Source organism: Lonchura striata, chromosome 3 (genome assembly GCF_046129695.1).
Source record: "Lonchura striata isolate bLonStr1 chromosome 3, bLonStr1.mat, whole genome shotgun sequence".
Lineage (NCBI taxonomy): Eukaryota > Metazoa > Chordata > Aves > Passeriformes > Estrildidae > Lonchura > Lonchura striata.
In genome coordinates, this window is record NC_134605.1 from 95,551,996 (window position 1) to 95,572,557 (window position 20,562).

At 36.3% G+C, this 20,562-nt stretch overlaps 1 protein-coding gene across 19 annotated transcripts in view; it reads right to left on the reverse strand.

Moving 5' to 3' along the window:
* The window catches only part of MYT1L (myelin transcription factor 1 like), a 305,006-nt gene that overhangs the window by 62,993 nt on the left and 221,451 nt on the right, over window positions 1–20,562 (reverse strand). For 11 of the 19 annotated variants that reach the window (XM_077782400.1, XM_021551206.3, XM_021551208.3 and 8 more), the window contains 5 exons: window positions 16,270–17,247; window positions 11,563–11,697; window positions 8,951–9,041; window positions 6,557–6,664; window positions 3,192–3,403 (listed from right to left, as the gene is read on the reverse strand). In XM_077782400.1, the coding sequence (XP_077638526.1) occupies window positions 3,192–3,403; window positions 6,557–6,664; window positions 8,951–9,041; window positions 11,563–11,697; window positions 16,270–17,247 (1,524 nt within the window). The remainder of the gene's footprint in view (window positions 1–3,191; window positions 3,404–6,556; window positions 6,665–8,950; window positions 9,042–11,562; window positions 11,698–16,269; window positions 17,248–20,562) is intronic. The other 8 variants (XM_077782409.1, XM_077782407.1, XM_077782405.1 and 5 more) reach the window with 3 other exon arrangements.

Here is a 20,562-nt window from a genome sequence, read left to right on the forward strand (position 1 = left end):
AGAACCTCTCAAAGTCTAAAGGCTTCTCTGACTAATTAACAATGGGGGAGTGGGAGAGATTCCCAAACACAACAAGACAAAAGGAAGGTATTTGGAGTGGAATTCAGTTCTGCCCAGGCACCTTCATCCCCAGTATGGTCTAAATACTGCATGTTTTAGTAAATTAATTATGGTTTCAACACTTTTTTTGACTTGTACAATAAAAGATTCATCTCACCTAATTTCAGGTACCTGACTTAGTCATTACAGGCTTCCTATAAAGTCAGTGGAAAAAAATAGGAACTTTCAGGCCATGATTCACCTGACCAGTTTTAAACAAGCACTTCAGCAAAAGATGAATTAAATCAGAGAAGCATCTACTCTTCTTCTTGAATCTGAAAGGGGTGCCAAACCCAGCTGTTGATGCTAACATTACAAAATTCTGGATATGGTCAGATGAATCCCACTCACAACATTTTTTCAGTGTTTTGATAGAACGACCCAGGCCTATTGGTGGGATGACAACAATTCCTGCCATCTCCTAAGCAACTGAAAGTGTTGTCATCACCACTGCCTGCTGTGTCCAGCTTTTCTTATCTTTACTGCCGTATACCATAAGCCCAGCATCCAATACGCTATGCAATTGGTTTCAAAGGGAAAACAAGCCCAAAAATAAAAAAAAAATTGTCAAGAATTACTAGGTCACCCAATAATCCAAAGTATACATTTTCTGTTTGTTTTTTAGTAAACCATACTGTAAAAAAAATATCAAGGAAACAATTCAAAGAAGCTATTTATGTTTATGTCACTCCCAACTCTACACTCACTGAAGATATAATCTCTGATGATGAAAATACTATACTAGCTGGCAATTAAAAAAGAATTGACATGTGAAGCTATTGATTTTTCAAATCCTTAAGACTACTTCTCTCATATAGTCAGAACTAAAGCAGTTTACCTGCACATTCACCCCAAAACCTTAGATGTACTTTTGGTTTCCTCAGGATGACTTTTCAGAACTGAATCTGCTTTTATATAAACATGCTTTACTGATATACATAACAGGTGTGCTCTCTGGACCTCCATAAAGACTTTAGTAGCAATAATAATTTTTTTTTAATATGCAAATACAAAACCACCTAAAAATACTATGTGGCTTTGAAGTGGCTCTTTTAAGTGAAGAATCTCTTCCTGAAATCTCTTTCATATTCAGTTATTTACAATAACTATCAGCAAAATCCTTGTTCCACTGGAAGTCAGTGCCAAAATGTTTTAACAATTTCAGTGTGCCCAGGACTTTACTTCATCATTCTAAGAATTCAACTGATTTTCCTGAGCCAATTTAAGCCAAGTATGTTGGAGTAGTTCTGAAATTTCAGAGATGCGAATCCTAGAGGTTTCATGAAAATCACTAACAGGGAAAAGAAGAACTGAAGTCAGGCCCCACCTCTGGGACCATGTTGGCAGGTCTGTCTGGCCAAACTGCACTTGGAACCAGGTGAAGTGTGCACTGTGTCCAGCACAGCCGGGAGTATGGAACAAAGCCATGGAGCAGCCTTTGCTGGCAGCCAACCCGCCCCAGCGTTTACAGGCTTCTGCTGCTCCCAGCACACACGAGCCCCCTACAGCAGCTATCCAGCATCAGTCACAGGTATGCACTGTCCCTCAGACCCCCTGGCTCACATTATGAGCAGTGAAGAAACCTTGTCCCATCCTAAAGCCAAGAAAAATTCCTATTTATATCAAAGGAAGATGAGTGTGCATAAAGACAGTGACCTGTATCAACATAGCCATTTATTATTTAAGGCCACTGTAAACTTGTGCTTAATGTTACATGTATTGTCAAATCCTGTTGGTTTGGGAGAAAAAGTGAAGTTTGTTATTATTTATTGAAAAAGGGGCCTGAAAATAAGCTTTTTCACAGGAACCCCAGCAGTATTGTGATGCTTTCCGTTCTACATGAGTAGACAGGATACATATACAATATTTAATATCTAATTTACCTTATACTAATGTATACTCACTATCTTCCTAACCACAATTACAATTAGTGCTTTACTTTTAATACTGTTCAAGCCCTTATACTAATAAAGACAAATAAGATGAAGGTATGAGGAAAAAAAAAAGGTCTTTTACTAAAAATGGTTTCCTTTCACAGCCCTCTTCCTTTCTGCTATAATGCAAGAATATGTCTGTTAATTCTTTGAGAAAGGAAAATAACCAAAATATCAGACATATAAAGGCAAGAGCCATAGTAATTTTCTATTTGTTCACTTAACTACTTTTAAATGTCAGTCTGTGTTCAGGCAATAGCATAAATTGTTCTGTACAGTATGTTTCCCTCTGTTTTCTTAAAACAAAAAATCTGATACCTGCCTGAAATTTCTTATAGTAGTCACTGAGTAGTATCAAATATTTTAACCAAAAAAATAAACTGCTAGCACTCAAAAAGAAAAAAAAAGTATGGTTTAGTTTTGTGTGCGTATATATGTATATATATATATGCATGCATATATATATACATATATAATATATATGCATATATAAATGTATTGTTCTGAAAAATTCCTGATATCTTGAAAATGACAATCCTTTTTTATCCTGTAGTTTATTTTTCTCTCCTAATAAAAAACCTCTTGCCTGACTGATTCTATCCATTGTCTTCTCCTGAACTGAAGCTAGTATCAGGCTTCTCCTGAACATTTTAAATATGTTCGGTTTTCCAGAGAATTCAACCAGTGTATTTGTGAGGACAAAATAAGCAAAAATGCCTCTTTAAGTATGTAGCAGTGATTTCTGAAGCACAATGAGGCCCATGTTTTCTACTTCCACATCCCCACAAAGCAAGTATGTTTTCTTTCTGGGTTACCTGAAATGCTGCACGGAGGCAAGAATCCTAATGTGACCCTTGAGGCCAGGTCTCCCACACAGTAACATAAGGATTATCTCTATTACTTAGCTTTTATTGCCATCTCAATACATCCCAGGAGCTTAATAGCTGGAGATGTCTTTTGCCAGTGCAACAATACTGAAGCAAGCACCGTATAAAAACCATTTATTTTAAAAGGCCTTTAAAATAACTTACATATGATAGCATTCCTCATAATACTGTATGAACATGAAAACATGTCTTATTTGTATGATGTTTACATATACAACAACACGATTAACTGCAAACTTGTCTCTCATGTATAAGAGTGTGCACCTCCTACCATCATATCCTTTGGGGGATATATCCCTGGATTGCACCTTGGGAGCTATGGCTCTCTTGCCATAGGCATGGTTGTCATAACTGTTATATTCAAACGAAGTCTTAGAGTATTTCTCTAGTTCCTTGGCCAAGTTGGAGCGGGGTGTGGTGGTGGGGACATTGTTTCTGTAGCCATACTGAGGGATCTCCAATTGCTTAACAAAGCACATGGGCCTAGAAATTAAAGATATGTACAGTTTGTTAGATGCAGTTCAGTTTACTATGTTTGTGCATAATTTATAGTTCAGATTAGAAAATCTTAGTTATTTCTTGAACTCAAGAGACAGCAATATATTATTGCATTTCCTTAGTTTGGTTATTTTCAGCAGACAAACAATATTTATTTCCTTGAACAAAACCTCAGCAAAATTAATTCTAATGCCACTAAATGTATCCTGCAGCTAAAAGCATTTTAAAGTTCTGTTTTAAAATACTTCAGGGTTTCCCCTTCCCCTTCTAATTGCATTTTTTCTTCTGGGAGGTGAATTAAAGAGCGGCAAGCAGACTGACAGAAGAAGTTTGGACAAATTCTTTAAATATCAAAAAGAAAAAGTAGATTGGAAAGCTCCACCTAATTTATGGAGTCTCCTCCATATTTCTTCCAACAGAGTTGTATGCTGTTTTCCTCTGTGCTTTCAAAAGTAACTATTCCTGTTTCATCCTTCAATATACAAATCCATGTTCATCTTGAGAAGAGTCTCAGAAGCTCTGTCGACTCTGAGCTGCTGCCTTGCAGGTCCTGCTGATCCTTAAATGCAAGGTTCTGGCAGGAGCTGCAATTCCTGACACACAGATGCACTCCTCAAGGAGGGTCCCAAGAATGAATAAAAAATGAAATGGGTTCAGTTAAATATCTTTTCATTTAGGATGAGGGAGGACAGTCAGAAGAAGCCCTGATTGATGTTATTCAGTCATTTGAGAAACTTGTGAAATCTCACTGGAAGAATGCTGCAGTGAACTCCACTGTCATACCATCTTCTGCCTGTGGGCACAGAAGTCATCAATTCAAAGCAGGGAAACGAAGGCCAGACCTGCAAACTACCTATAGAAGAAAGTGTCACGGGACTGGGTCCTAGGAAGCAACTGCTCCACAATGCTGCATGTCTACCTGCTGCATGCAGCAGGAGGTGAGGATGACACCTAAGATTCTCCCGCTGGAATCAAGAAGCATTTATATTTATTTTTATTTCTCTTCTTTTTTCTTCTTCTTTTTTTTTTTTTTTTCTTACTGCATTTATAACCAGAGGAAATGGAAGGAACAATCATAGGAACACAAATTCAGTTGAGATCTAAAATATCATCATGTTGACTAACAAAGCGAATTGTGCTCCATGTAAGAAATAGGTTTTAAATATGACATAATGTTTTCCTGAATGAATTTATTATCATAAAATTTATTCAGGATATTTATATAAAGATCACCCAAAAATCATATTAGTCATACTATTCCCTTTGATTTATGTATGCTTATTCCTTTAGCCACTTCCTCCTAAAGACAGTGGGCTTATTTATACAATGAACTGATATGAATAGTTTGATCCTGTTTCAAGATAATCTATATTTAACCAAAAACCTGCAATTCAGATCCTGAACATTTGGTGCAAATCCAAAATTTCAGTGGAATAGAAGTTATATGAATTTGATTTCTTTTTAAATAAGAACTTTCAAATGCAGGTGGGATGGAAACTGGGATGAAGACAAATATTCAAGATTTGCTCTTAAAACATCTCTGTCTGCTTGCACACAAATATTATAAATAGCTGTCAAATTCATCTTAAATACTTCAATGACTTAAAGGTAAAAGGGAAGCAAGAGACAAGATGAAAGAATTATCTGAGTTGCCTATAAAACCTGAAACACAAGGCAGCTCACAAGTGAAGTTAAGATTGCAGAACAATACTAAGGAGTTTGCCAGCAAACTGGATTCTGCTTCTGAGCATTGCCTTCTATGGCAACTGACTTCAGTGGCTTCTCTGTAATGAGCAGTGGTAAAAGCCACTGCATTTTTGATCTGTCTTTTTCCATCAAGTGAGAAACTGTTTTATTCCCTCAAAGAGTGGAGTTTTTTTTACTAATGGGATTTGAAGTACTCTTCTCTAAGAAACCTCTGTGGGATGTTGCATGCCAAGCTGTGCAAACTGAATTAGGGGCAGTTAAGATAAAGCCCATCAAAAACAAATCTGCGGAAGGAGAGCATAGTCAACAGGAATGATGAAAAAATCTTCTGTAGATGTGAACCATAATTCTATCTCCCCAGCTTGATGGAACAATGCTGGTTTTTGAAAAGACCATCAAGATTAGATGAACTTTTAACAGAACATTCGAAGAATGGTGTCAATAATACAGTAGAAAACTTTAAGCAGCCTAATCGGTTCTTAAATCTAGAAGACAGCTAAAGACTGAGAACTATGGGATAAGTAGGAAATTCTGGGAACTAAAGCTGCAGCACTTCCTCCACACTCTTTGAGGCAGCTGGGAGGGATGTACCTATCCCAGCCCACAGATATTGCAGTATCCATGGAGAAATTCTGCAGCTTTTGGGGCATCATCAGCATAAAGCTGGTACAATCATGCAGAAGTTTGATTGCTTTACATGCATCCTTCACACTTCAGCTCCTTAGAAATAATATTTTTTCTACCCACATATCTCAAAAGAGGAGACAATAGAACAAAGCTGGATGCAACTTCAGATAAATACAGAATCCTACATGAATGAAGAAAAGGTGTATAATCATATAAAAATGGTTAAATGTCCCTTCCATATGAAAATTTAGACAATTCTTCTCTCTTTCTTCTCTCTGTCCTTCCTGGCAGAGAACGGGGGGAAGAGAGACAAAGAACTAAGCCTGATGTTATTTTGGAATCTAATCTATACCTGGTACTTTATCAAGTGTCCTGCCAAAAGTTTACCAGTTTGGTAATGCAGATAGGGCTTCTGGTTTAATTTAAACTGATATTTACTAGTAAAAGCCTGCTGAAAAAACCAAGACTTACCGGTAAATATTAGTTTATTCCCAAAAGATACCAACTTTTTTCACACTGTTCTTAGACTTTGCACTCCAGCAGTCATCTTTACACCAAACAATGCCTAAGACAAAAATGAGCTTTTCAGCTTTACATGTATTTGTCAAAATAATTACCAACCCTCCCCCATGAAAACTGAGTGGGAAAAATACACTGTGAGAATTGGATCCAGAAGCCCTAATTCTAACTCTTCTTTAAAGGAGATATATATGTATATACAATGTATATAAATATAAATTCTCAGATTAGGTGAATGTGTGATGAATTCTGCATAAGAATAAGTATTATAGTGATTTCTAATACCTTAAAACCCGATCTGATGCCTGGTTTGATTTTGACACATCACAGTTCTGATGCTTCTCTTGAGCTTTAGCCAGTTTCTCTGCTGCAGCAATAGGACATCCAGAGAGGCTGCAATTACAGAAAGGAAATTTAATTGTCTTGTCCTGCATAGTTTCACATTATAGCACTGATCCAATTACTCCTTCTCCTCCTTAGCCAGCATCAGGAAGAATCTGAAGGAAAAGGGTTTCCAAAAATGTTTTGATCATGTGTATTTTCTTTAGAATAGACTTCTTTTCTTCTGCTTTCAAAGTTGCATGGTAAATCTTACATCTGCTCTTCTTCTCTCACAGTACATGGGTAGATTATTCATGGATGTCAGCCAGGGAATATACCAGTAGGAGAGGAGAATATAAACTGGAAACTACTGTGCAGCTCTGCTAGCAGACTTGTGACCTTTATGTATCTACAAATGTTGCCAATGAAACGGCTCCTGAAGACAATTAAATGACAACATCATATAGGCCAAATCTTGTGCTGCTTCACACCTCATTCAACTCCATTAACTCAAATCTTTTTGCTAGGCATATAAATGAGTGCAAAATTTTGCCTTGGGTTGCTAAATCTACATGTCAACTGTTAGTGTTTGTTCATGAATTTCAGACACTAAAGTATGATTTCTATTAGTAGATGGTATAAAATGAAAAGCATTTCTGCACTGGAAATTCAATTAGATTTGCTAATGCTGAACTATTATTGAAGTGGCAATAATAAGCCTGATTCTTACGGAAGATTTAGAACCGAGGAAAAAAATATATTGACGCCAGCAGATGGTGCTCTTAGTGAAGCTGTAAAACCCTGTGACCTGACAATGGAGGGGTTCCTTTCCTTGTCATAGTCTATTGCATGCTTATGTGACTGCAGCTCCCTGTGCTCTCCACAGGAATAGAAATTAAAATGAACAGCAAATCAGTGCATTCCCAGATGTTCCCTTTTTTACAGGAAATAAGTGAAAAAAAAAAAAAGAGAAAAAAAAGTGAAGTAGAGAAAAATGCCCCAGAAGCTGCAGAAAGAGGTGAGCACAGACTGCAGAGTGCTCCCCCCTGCCCGCCCCCTCTGCCCTAGTTCTGCAGAGGGGAAGGAGCTGTGAGCTCTGTGCAGCTCTGGAGCCATGCCAGGGGCAGCTGCGCTCCACTGACATGCTCTTCCTCAGACACCTCAAATATTCTAGTGGATATTCAGCCAGAAGTGAATGCTGCTTCAAGCAGCAGTAATTCCCATAAAGCCTTCTCAGAGGTTTTTGCTGCATCTGCTTGCAGCATCACTGCAGAGAAGGGGTACCAGAGCTTATTGCAGGCGTGCTGGTACCCACAAGAGTCTTCTGGAGGAAATGCAGCTGATATGAGGGGCTGTAGTAACCCAGAACTTGGTAAGACTGAATGTCCAGTACCTGTACTCCCTTAAGCCTTCATGCTACAATTAACAGTAAAAAGGAATTCAATAACAGGAACATCACACAGTTCCTTTTATCCTCTTATCATCTTAAACTTTCTGGATTTTTAAAATTTTAAAGGAATAGGCAAGATTTTATTATTGTTCTGTGGGAAAATTATGATATGCAGAACACTAAAGGAATGTTTTCAAAATTTGATTGGCAGAATTTAATTTGCAACAGCATCCCTTCCCTAAGAATCTATTACTGATCTTAGGAAACTATGGAAAAGTTGCTCTTTTTCCATGATCTTTTTTTTTTTTTTTTACTAGAATACTTACTTCTAATAATAATTCTGCCTTCTCATTTTTAAGTGTAATGAGACATGGTCTTAATGTTTTTTAAACAGCCAAGATCCTCATTCAGTTTTAGCTGAATAAGTACTTAGGGGTTAAGACTGTGGTAAGAAAGTTAACACCTGTGTATTTAAAATCATGTTCCTCATGTATTAAAAAACCCTAACAATATAGGATTAGAGTAGATTTTTTTCATGCACTAGAAAAAAATCTCTGAGGAGAGTAAAGTGTGAGAACAAGAACTCTATTCTAATCATGATGATGCTGAAAAAAATCTTCTTTCTCCCTGCAACACACCTATGAGGAGTCATACAACTTGTTTTGTACAACTGCTGTTCAGCAAATATCAAAACAGAAAGAAAAAAAACTCAAAATGCTAAGCTTGCTTAAAATGTCTTCCGTGGATCAATTCATCCATGCTACAGCAAACGCACACTTGTTCTCCTCAGAAAATACATGAATAAATGTTACTCTTTAAAATGGATAAAGCACACGAAGCACCATCTGTCAATCCTCAGAACAGAACAACGACACACACTCACTCCCCCCCACCAGTGGACTGCTAGGAGGGCTGCAGTTGGGAGGCACTGGTCCCTCTAGATTGGTGTCCAGCGACGGCATCCTTACCTTCGGTGGGAATTCCTGTTGCTATTTACGTGGCCCCGGCCTGTGCAGCCTGGTGTAGGACACTTAAGAACATTTTCATGCATGGCAAGAACTTGACAAGGAGAGTAAGAGAAAACAGCAGAGTATGAAAACAAGAAAAAAAAAATCAAATCCCAGTATATATGAAACCATTTTAAAACAAAGCAGGATTCATTAACAACCAGCATTCCTCAAAATACACGTGACACACATAGCCAATAAAGCCTGATGAGGAAAGTAAGTATTGTGGCCCTATGCTCATTAACACAGGGCAACAATGAAAGTTATGGAGGTTACAGAACCTATAAACAAATGCATCTCTGGTGCAACAGTGAAGCAGAAGACGCCCAACATCTTCTTCATACAAAACCACTGAGCAAAGATCAGCTCAACGGTAAAGGGTGAGCTAGCAACCATACAAAACAAAATTACAGACTGGAAAAATTCTTTCAGGAAATGTATGTATTCTTAATACATAGCTTTATAAGCACTGTATCAAACTCATGAGCTGAAAATCTGCTCTCAAGTTACACTGGTAGAACATTGAATTATTTGAAACACACCTCAGTACAATCCTGAACAGAATTTAACCCTAACTATAAGGCAGCCCGATTGAGCTAGGGGCCAGTTCTGCTCGCTTCCACATAGATACATCATTCATATCTACATAGCAAGCAGAATGGATCCTTTATTTTCCACTTGTGTTCTCTACAAATGTGATTTCTTTTTTTTTCAAAATACTAAGAACCAAAATTAAATACTTAAAAATTGAGGTATGGCAGAAAAAAATGTAAAAAAGAAATAAGTGGTACAAGCTTAAGCAAGTAAACTGATTTACATTCACATCCACTGCAAGCTGGATGGAAAACTTACTCCAAGGCTGCTCAGAGCAGTGCCCCTCTAAATTATAAAGCTCATGCTATGAAGGGCCAAATTATCAAGAACTTTTTGGGAACACTGAAGAGTTTTTTATGACATAAGGCATATCTGAATCCATGTCTCAGAACTGGATAGCAGTACATCATTCAATGGAAAAAGGCTATCCAACCCTTGTGAAGTTCTCATTTTCTCACACAGGAAGTGGTCTGGAAGCCTGTATTTAGTTCTCACTCAGAAAAAAAAAAAAAAACAAAAACAACTCTAATAAAATCAGTAGATGCATTGACTGAGTTAAGAACTGAATAAAAGCTGTTCAGAGACTTGAGAATTAAATAATGTATACTCATTAAAAGATAACCATCATCATCATCACCCCATTATCAGTGTGATAAAATGTGTATAGATGCAAAAGCTTCACTCTGAAATTCCTAATATTTAAAGCTGTTCTTGAAACATGCTTCACAAGGCCAACATCACAGGAAAAAAAGAGATGAGCTCACCTTTGTCATTTTAGTAGGTACAAGAGCATGCAAACAGTTTAAAGCTATATTCTTCTTTGATTTACAAAGTCTTCTAAAGAGCTTTTTATTTACCATTTGAAAAAAATGATAGAACTTTGAGCAACTGAATAAATATTTGTGTTTCAGAAAATTACAGGGTCTTGGAAAGCAGAGAAATTACTTTATTTGTTCTACTGTATTCAGAGACCAACCAAACTACAGCAGTTTCCTAAAGCACTTCCTCATTACTTTACTTCTGGAAGAAGCCACTGTACTGGGAAAGAGGAGACTTCTTATGTCTGCCACTCTTGCAGTGCTAATCTACTTCTGTTTTCCTGTCCATCAGAATCTACTTTCCTTTGGAAACTGGGGACCATTTTAGTTCTGACAGTCTTTTTAATATTTCCTTAAGGCTTGCAAATTCATTGAGGTTAAGTCTAGAAGTGCTGATGGACAGTGAGGATTTTAGGTCCATATGGAATGGAATCCATAACTCCATTTTAAAACTGGTGTGAAAGAGAATTGCATCTTAGCTAGACAATTCCTGATGAAAATCAGCACAGAGTAATTAGCTTTAATAGAACTATGCTGATTTCACCAGCCAAGAAGGTGACTTCCAGAAATGAAGCCCTCTGCCTTTAGGTGGGTGTCCATGAGCTCATGGGTGAACTTCCTACGCACAGAATTTGCTGACATGGCATGTGACTGAGAGGAGCTGTTTGCTCAAAATCCTGAGTTCTGTAGCTAAGTGAACAGCCAAATTATTATTTTTTTATAATATGCACTAGTTTAATATAAATTATGTTTCAGACACAACAATAACAAAGGAAAGGGGTTGCAAGTTTTTCAGGAATAATTATTCCTGTACAAGACAATAAGGACAGTTGATGTGACATTAGTAGAATTTTGCAGAAGCAAAAGCAGTGCACATCTTCTGGAAACCTTTTTCTCTGTTGACTAAATATGGCTATTAAAAAATAACCTAGGATTCTCAAAATCAAAGAATACAGCTTTAAAAGTTATTCTTTTAGTGTAAAGTTAGTAAAGAATGGAAATGATGGAATAAAGGAAAAAGTATAACACAGAACAGTTGACTAACTTGAGACAAACCATACTGAAAAACGAAATTAATTTTTTAAATAAAATGTTTAAAAAGCATGCTAGAAAAGTTTTTGTAGCTTTATCCCCAGTTTCCATGAAAGAATGTGAACTTACTTTCTGGAGGGACCCTATCTTTGTGTGGGCATCCTGACAAACTGCGGTGATGGGGGTAAAGCCCCGTTACATGGCCAGTTCCATCACACCCAGGGGTAGGACATTTGCTCTCTTTCTTTTCTGTTCTTGAGGGATCTATAATTTACAACAAATGTGTCAAGTGAATGAGTCTTTTCACATATCTGTAAGAAGGTTCATTTAATCATGTCATTTACTCTTTGGTAAATGTTATTATGAAAACTGGAAAAAAAAAAACCTTCTACTTCTTATCACAGTTCTGCCACTTTTATCCTGTTATCTTCTTCTCAGACTGCAGGCTCCCATGATCACAGAAATATCCATTCACAGTGATTGGAAAATGACCTTTTATAGCAAAGCTGTTCCATTGTCAATCAATGTTCTGCTGGCAAGCATTACCTCAAGGGTGAAAGGTCATTTGGAAACTGTTTAGTTGGAGTTTCCCTTCTTTACATTCTTATTTGCCTCTTGTGTTAAGGTCTGCAAATGTACTGTCATAGCAGTTCAATGTCCTGAGAGTAGCAAACCCAGCTCTTCAGCATAATGATTCCACAAAAATCCCTTTTCCAAGGCACTATGAGAAAATTACTCTTGTTTTCTTCAAATTCCTTACAAAGTGGTAAAATTACATAAATATTCCTTGATCTTCAATAAAGTATGGTGGAGTAAACATTGTAATCAGAATTACTGAAAGTATCGCTTGCACTGTAAATCTGGGCTATTACCAACATACATATGTAACATTTGAATATTCATATGCTTGAAAGGTTAATGACCTTTTAGATGTTGATGGATCTTCTGACTACAAATCAAAGAAAAGTCTAACTAGACATTTTTTCCACAAAATACAGTTTTCTGCCAATGATGTAATGGAATACTGGTGACATTAATCCTGATTTAGAAATTTCTCACACAACTTCATCTGCTTATTTCCTTTAACAGAAAATCTGTAGAACATCTATTCTTCCAGACAAGCACATGATACAAATTACATCTTATCATCTTGACCACAGTTGACAGGTTTTGGACATTATTGCTGATTTCCATATCAGTATTAAAGGGATAAAATGCAGGATACTCAAACAGCTACAGTTTTGGCTCAAGATCACCAATATCTTTTTTTAGTCCATCATTTCTTTCAATACCCAATCTGAACTATCCTAATTTAATAATTTCATGTTGCTCTTGTAATTTCTCTGCTTCAGTATTTATGCTTTCATCTAAGATAAGATTTTGCTACTTGTTTTCCAGTTTGTCTTTTTTATATTAAATTCCATCACAGCTTCAACAATCAGAACCCTCAGTACAATAGGGGGAAATTTCAGTACTTGTAGAACTTTTCAGACAACCCATTCTTTTCATCATGAATCAATACAATACAGAGTTCACGTTCTCTTTTGGACTTATCTTTCCCTGATTTCCTTCTGGTAGGTTTTATATATAATTTTACGTTTCAAGTTCTTCCAAAACAGCTTTATTTTACCTAAAATCTTTAGCTCCTTGTAATGACTCTCCATGTCTCAAACCCATTCTAAAAATATAATACCATACTTAAACCTTGTATCATGCAAATAGAACCCCTAATTATGGTAGTTTTATTTTACTGAACTTGCATGCGGACTGTAGAACACAGTTCTTTGTTCCACACTCTTTAACAACAAATAAACATATAAATCTATCTCCAATGTGCTATACAGTTATCACAACACTCCTGGAAAGACCATAATCTCATACATCAGGAAATTGAAGAAAGAGATCAGGAAGTTAAACCCAAGGCCACAGAAGGAGCAAATGTCAGAGGAGGGATTTGAATTCCTGCCAGATAGGCCTGTGCTGAGACCACTAGAACAGCAAGCCCACAGCTACATACATACACAACTCTAAGCAACTCATCAAGTCAAGTACTTTGGGATGGGTAAAAGTATTAGATAAGTGAATAGATAATGTAAATGAAATATAAATTATGTAAATATAACAATATTCAAGGACTGCAAAAAATGTAGATGATTAATAGACCATAATGGCTTTTTAGAGACTTTTAACTAGAGGAACTTTAGCTACTCGACATTGTTAGAACTCCACCAAAGTCAGTGAAAGTATTGTAATTTAGAGCAGCTGAGGATCTAGACACTTGCATCCTACAGCATCAAGCAAATCCTGCTCTGTATTCACATCTACATCAGAGCCTTAAGAGCCTTTATGGTCTAATGACTCAGAAAAGATGCTGTATACTACTCTTAATGATTTCAAAACTTGCATAAAATTGCACTTGCACAATTTCCCATTGCTTTTAATGGAAGACATTTGAGTAAACTTTTCACAACTTTATACAAAACACTGGATACTGTTCTGAAAATCCTCTTCTGATATCTGGGAGAAATATTGCAGTTTTACTGAACTCTTCAATCTTTTTTCACTTCTTGCCACAATGGAAGTATTTCCTGATTGAAGGTTGTCAATGGACTTTAAAAGGTTTCAAAATGCAAAAATTTCAGACAAAAACCTGCTTAGAAAGCTTAAAGGGGCAGGGGGGAAATGGTTAGCTGTCTCTTAATGGTTGTTTCAGTGATCTTTGAAGCCAAGAGGCAGTTCTCACTGCAAACCTGTGTTCCCAAGAAAGTTTCCACCTACTGCATCATACATCTCCATAGGTATGTCTTCCAGCAGTATTTGGAAGACAACATATGACTAGAGAAAAAATGATATAAGTAACTGTCTTACTTCAAGTTTCTTCTCTCAACAAATACCAGAATTTTTCCCACAGGTTTGTTGTTTTGGATTGGTTTTGGTTTTTTGTTGTGGTTTTTTTGTAATGTTTTTTTTTGGCTCGTGTTTTTTGGGGGTTTGGGTTTGGTTTTTTTTTTGTTGCTATTTTGGTTTGGTTTGAATTGTTTCTTTTAAATAAGGGATTATTTTTTCTTTTTATAATAACAAGTTGAAGAATGATCCACTCCACAAAGTTTCATGGTCTAAACTCCCACAGTATTTAGTCCTTGGTTGAGCCTTGGACCAGTTCAGCCTGCAGCTCCCAAGAAATAGGATGGCTCAAAGAAGCTATAGAATTTACTTAAATTGGATATCCACACATCTCTCACTGTCAGAAATAATATAGACTTTTTGGACACAGCAGGCCTATATGCAAAAATGTTTTCCCAGCCATATGTAGACTGGAAAGGCTGGACAATACCAGAATTTAAAAACTGTTTCAAAATTACTTTTTGTTTGCCATGTTTTCTGTGTTTTTAGAGTCATATACTCACAGGGAAATGCATCCATAATAGGTGATACGTGAACAACATTTAGCACAACATCCACATGGCTATGCAATATTACACTAGCTAAATAAAGTTGTCTTCCCAAATGCCCAAAGTTAGTACAGCATACACTGGACTATATATTTGTGGTTAGAACAAACAAAACTTCACTAGAATACATTGCAGTAGGGTTTGACATCAGTAATTTACATGCTTTTCTAAAAGACTGATCATTACTTTTGTTTAAGACTTGTGAAAAATAACCAAAACTTTCTCAGATCAAGATGCTGTCTGCCTGCATGAGTGTCAAAGGCAGATTACTTTTTCAAAACAGGGATTTATAAAAAAAGAGAAAAAATGCCCACCATCTCAATTGTAGAAGGCAAACCAAATATTTTTACAACAAATATGGGATAAACCTAGTCCCTGTTTAGCATCTCCCAAGAAATACCACGTTCTCAACTTCCACTAAAGTCAATGGGAATCAGGGGTGTTCAATGAATCTCAGGAGGTATTGAACACTTAATACAACATGGCCCTACATGTACAGATGTAAACAGGTTAAAGAGGGGTGTCATAATATAAACACACCGTCACCATGATAATCCTGCAAATTAAAAGGCATTCTAAAGGTAACCTTTAGTCTGTTGGGACTTTTTTTTGTTTTGTTTGGTTATATTGTTTTTGTTGTTTTTTTTTTTTTTGGTTTCTCTTGTATTGAATTATGGTCAAGGCAGCACCTTAACTGTTTCCACAATGGAATGAAACCAGTGAAGTGGAATGCACATAAGAAAGAAATTGCTATTGATCTCAGCCCAGGCCACACCATGCCTTGCATAGCAAATGGTTTCCATTACCTTACTATCTTAAGATAATTAATGCGCAGTCACTGTCCTTATCTTATGTTATCGGTCATTTTGATACTGTTCAATTTCTATCAGGCACTTCTACATTTTAGACAGGAGAGGCTTCATCAATAACTGTCATTTGATGATAATTTTATAAGTCATGATGCCACCTACCCAATCCAATCTGTAATATATGCACTTCATAACTGATTGACTATCTGCTACATAACCTCCCCCTTCAATATAGTTTGCAACACAATTCTCTTTTTTAATTATTACTATAAAATATATTAAAACCCTGAGAAAAATCTTTGCCTCTTTCAACATGATCTCTTGTTATGTTTCCCTGAGAAGTTGCTTTTTAAATTTAGCCAATGATATACTATACATGTTTCTAACACTGCAGAATAAGTTTTTTTCATTTTACAATCATAGTATGATGTGATGTTACAATCATGTCATACTACACTTTTAATAAAGTTCCCATAATGTGGAATTAATAACTTCATTTCAGAAATCTAGGCAAAAACTTAACATGTTAGCTCACACTTTCTCATGACATAACATACGGTATATAGAAATATTACCTTTACCATAATATGGCTTTTTGACATGGCCGTCACTTGGTTTAGGCTTCCTGTCATCTCCAGAAAGGTGTCTTGGAGACTGCTCCTCAAATGATCTCATATTATCCCTCCTTCCAGCTTCCACTGCCATTTTTTCTCTCATGGCTTTTGCTCTCTCTGTTTCCAAAGCAATTGCTTTCTCAAGCAGGGTTAAGTTACCTTTTGTCATATCAAACACTTCTTCAGACCTATCTGAAGTAATAGAGGTGGTATCATCGTCTCTTTCATGACAACCATCCTCCTTGGCACAGCTAGAAAAAGTCCTAGATCTGGGGCTCAACTGTTCTTCAAGCCTCATTAGGTTCATCATATCAGAGTAATTCCGGTCTGGTGTTCTTCCTTGGAAGTCATCTTCTTGCCTGACATGCTGACGAGTGTTCATGTTTTGCTGTTGATTTCTTTCCTGCGGGTTTGTCTCACTGAGTTTCCTAGCCAGATCAAAACACTGGTTCCTTAAGCACTCCAAACTGCTGAGACACACCTCTTCATCACTCTCCTCCACTATTTTTTCTGTAAGTCCATTGTTCACAGGCTTCCCTAGCATTACAAAGTTCATATTCCTATTGTCTTGCTGTGAAGTATTGTCTGCATAATTTCTGTCATTAATATTTTCTGAAAGCACTACACCATGTCCTTGTGCTAATAATTTAAGGGAGTCCACTGTTTCCCTAACAACATCACTGTCTAAATCTAAACTCAGCTCACTTTTTCGACCGATATTTTCATTTTTGTCACTATCATCTTCCAGACTATTAGATGTATTGCTGTTCATTTCTGATTCTGTCCTGGCTCTGTATGCTGCATCCTCTGCAATTTTGCCAAGATTTAACAATGACTTGGCCACCAGTTCATCGTAATTATCATACTCATCATTATTGTTATCGTCTTTTTCTGTGTCTTGCATTATTCGAGTATTGTGACAATTCATTTGATGGTCTTCTGCATAAAAAACAGAAACAAAGAAAGAAACAAAGAAAGAAAGAAAAAGGAAAAGAAAAGAAAAAAGTGGCTACAATTGGAACTGTTGTTGCAATCGCACGGACAGAAAACAAACTGCATGTCAAATATTGTTAATCATATAGCAATTTTAGAACACTATGGCTGACCCATTTGAACTGAATTCTCTATAGTCCATAGGGCTATTTTTGTTTATTTGCTATTCACATGAATTTCTTCCACAGAACCGATAAGAAAAATGCAATCAAAATGCTAATTACTACTACTGCTAAATATTATGGCATAAATACTTATGTTTCTCCTTTCACTTCTATATTCACAGTTTTATGGGATTTATTGCAATCACATTATTCAGATGACATAATTGCCTATGTTTCCAACTTTTCTCACTCCATTATTTCCTGTAAATATGGTAGATGGCAAAGGAGTAAGTACTACTGGATTTATTCTCTTACTGATGAATGCCATTCACCAAAAGACAAAGAGTATACTCCAAGAAGGAAAAGTCACATTTTTAACACCATACACACCATTAACACTAGTTGACCAATAGCTATACAAAAAGATTAAAATGGCATTTTATTTAGTGGATCCATCAGTAAAATCAAAATCTCTCAGTTCAACTGTGGAGAAGTTAAGAATTTTAAAAGAGTTGTTACATGAAAGGAGGATAGAAGGAATTATATGCACAATATAATTTTAAGTAAATATGCTAGCTCAGATTTTATAGCCATCTATGTATGATAGGGCTGTTATTTACTGTTCTGTGTACTGTAACAGAATGGTGCCGAGTTACCACATTTTACTCAGCTTCTTTTTCTGCTAACTGTTGAATAACATAGGGAGAGCTTAATAAGATGGAGCCAATGAGAAGCACTGAGGAGGAGATTCACCTCACCTAACTTTAGACATGAGCAGGGCAGACACCTACACCTACATCTACATCCATGGTTCCATCCTTAGCCAGTAAGAGAAGCAGACACTTTGTGGACACAGCCCACCTGATCTGGTTAAGAGACCTTCTTGAGAATAAAACTGATAACCACTACAAGTGCCTGTTTCTCTTCATTGACAACAAAGGGACTCAGACTTGATGCCCACCTTAAAGATACCCATATTCAGTCAGATGAATATCATTCAGACAGCGTCTTCTGGTATCTCATGTTCACTCAGTTATGTCATTATTAGACCCAGTCTTAAAACACACATTCATAATTATGGAGTAATGAACACTGCATAACTTTTATTTTGATAATTGGCTAACCAAGCTGTATTTCAACATTTTCCAGCACTGGACAAGAAAGTTCCTAGATCTGTCATTACTGTGACATGCTAGGTCAGTTTTTCAGCTGGTGCAAACTGAAAGAAACCAGTAGAGCTAGGATAATTAACACCTGCTCAAGAGCTAATCCATCAACTTCTGATAGCATCTTTTCAGCTTAGATGTATTTTCAACACTAGTACACCTAAACACAGCAATTTCTCAAGTGCGGCTCATATCTTAGGTTAAACAAATCAAAGTGGGAAATTTCAGGTACTAGGTGGCTTGTGCACTAACATTTTGGTAATAGGAAATATTGTTTGATAAAAATAGCTTTTATGTCAGTAGTCAAGATAATAAATCAAGAGCTGCAAATACAAAGCTAAACAGCACAATAATTAATATTTCAGCCACAAGATAGTATTTCTTCTACACAGTGGTTAGGGATCCTGGGATGATAGTAGGCTGTAGTTAAGCAGCAGACCTAGTTGATGACTAGGCTATGTCTAGAAAAAAAAATGCTCTAACAGTAAAATATTATATCTTACATATTATCTGCTTAAATAGAGATAAAAGATAATAAGGAAGACTGTATGGTATTTCTACATCACAAGGTATTCCAAGCCAGTAGTGCATTATCTGTTTATCATAAAAGGTGGTTTTATTTTAGTTGCTATGTTTTTCCAATATCATCATAATTCACATTTATGTTTCAGTGGCACAAAAATTAAGGTTATCAGAATATCAGATTTTCAGTGTACAAGTAAGGATTGCCACTTACACCTCCTATTTGAAAAATGTCCATCTTGAATAACTGAATAGAAGAAGGCAATGAAGGATTAGTGGATAGCACAGATAGGCTGTGCTATTTGAAAAGCAAATACACTAATAATTTTCTGAAGTAAAATGCACAAACAAGTCTCACATGAATTTAAACATTAAGGATAAAACCTGGTGCCAAGGAGGTTGTTCCATAGAAATTGAGGCTTTTGTGGAGTGCTTCTTGCAACTACACTGATAGACAATCAGATGCAGCAAAGGAGCATCAAAGTAATTAAAGAAGCAGTAAGCTATAGTTCCAAAATTGCCAGTGCCTTCAAGTTTAGGATGAGGTGAAATCAGTCCAAATCTATCTGTAATATGATATTGAAATACAAAGTAGAAAAAATAAAAGAAATTTCTCAAGTCATCCTGAGAACTGCTCAGGTATGCAGTGACTATTATAGGCCAACTTTTGAAACGTGAAAAGTTTCAGGGATTGTTTCTTAAAGGGGTGGGGTGGGGAATGTGTTTGTAAATTATCATCAAGGGGAGGAATATGTTATACCTTGCCTCCACAAGTGAAAAGTCCAAATATGAATCATGTACCATATGATAGAAGACATCTAAATTCCTTTTGAGTAGGTAAGCTGGGTGAAAGCTATAACTACAGTATTTTTTTATTCTGTTTGTTTGGCTATATCCTTTTCTGGTCTCCCATCCATTCAGTCATAAAATTAAAAAGGAAAAGGTAGTGGAAGAGAAGAAAGTGTAAAGCATTAATCCCAGGTAACAGAGGTGGGAAGGCAACATGTTAAACAAAAAAAGTTTAATTTCTCACATTTTAATTTTTGGCCTTTTTTTGCATATCCTTTCTTTAACAACTATTTTACTCATGTCTCTTATCTCCATGAACTAGTTAATTTTAATGAGGAAGATATTTATGTATGCCATGTCATCTCCTCAATAACAGTTGGATGCTAAGCTTGCTCTGGTGAGGCACTGGTATAATCTATTTATCAAAATGAAATTTTAAATACTGAATCAGTTTGTGTATTAGTTAAGGGTCTTCTAGGAAGTATGGTTGACTAGCAGCTGTATGTGAACTACATGCCTTTTCTTTGATTCAGGTTTGTAAAGTTTAATCTTGCTTTCATTTCATATTTCTGTGATTCCTTAGATTTGATCTTTAACTCAGTAACTACCTTTACAGTGTGCTGTTTAATGGCTGTCTCTTAAACAACTGCAAAACTTGGAGAGGTAAAAGATTTACTCTA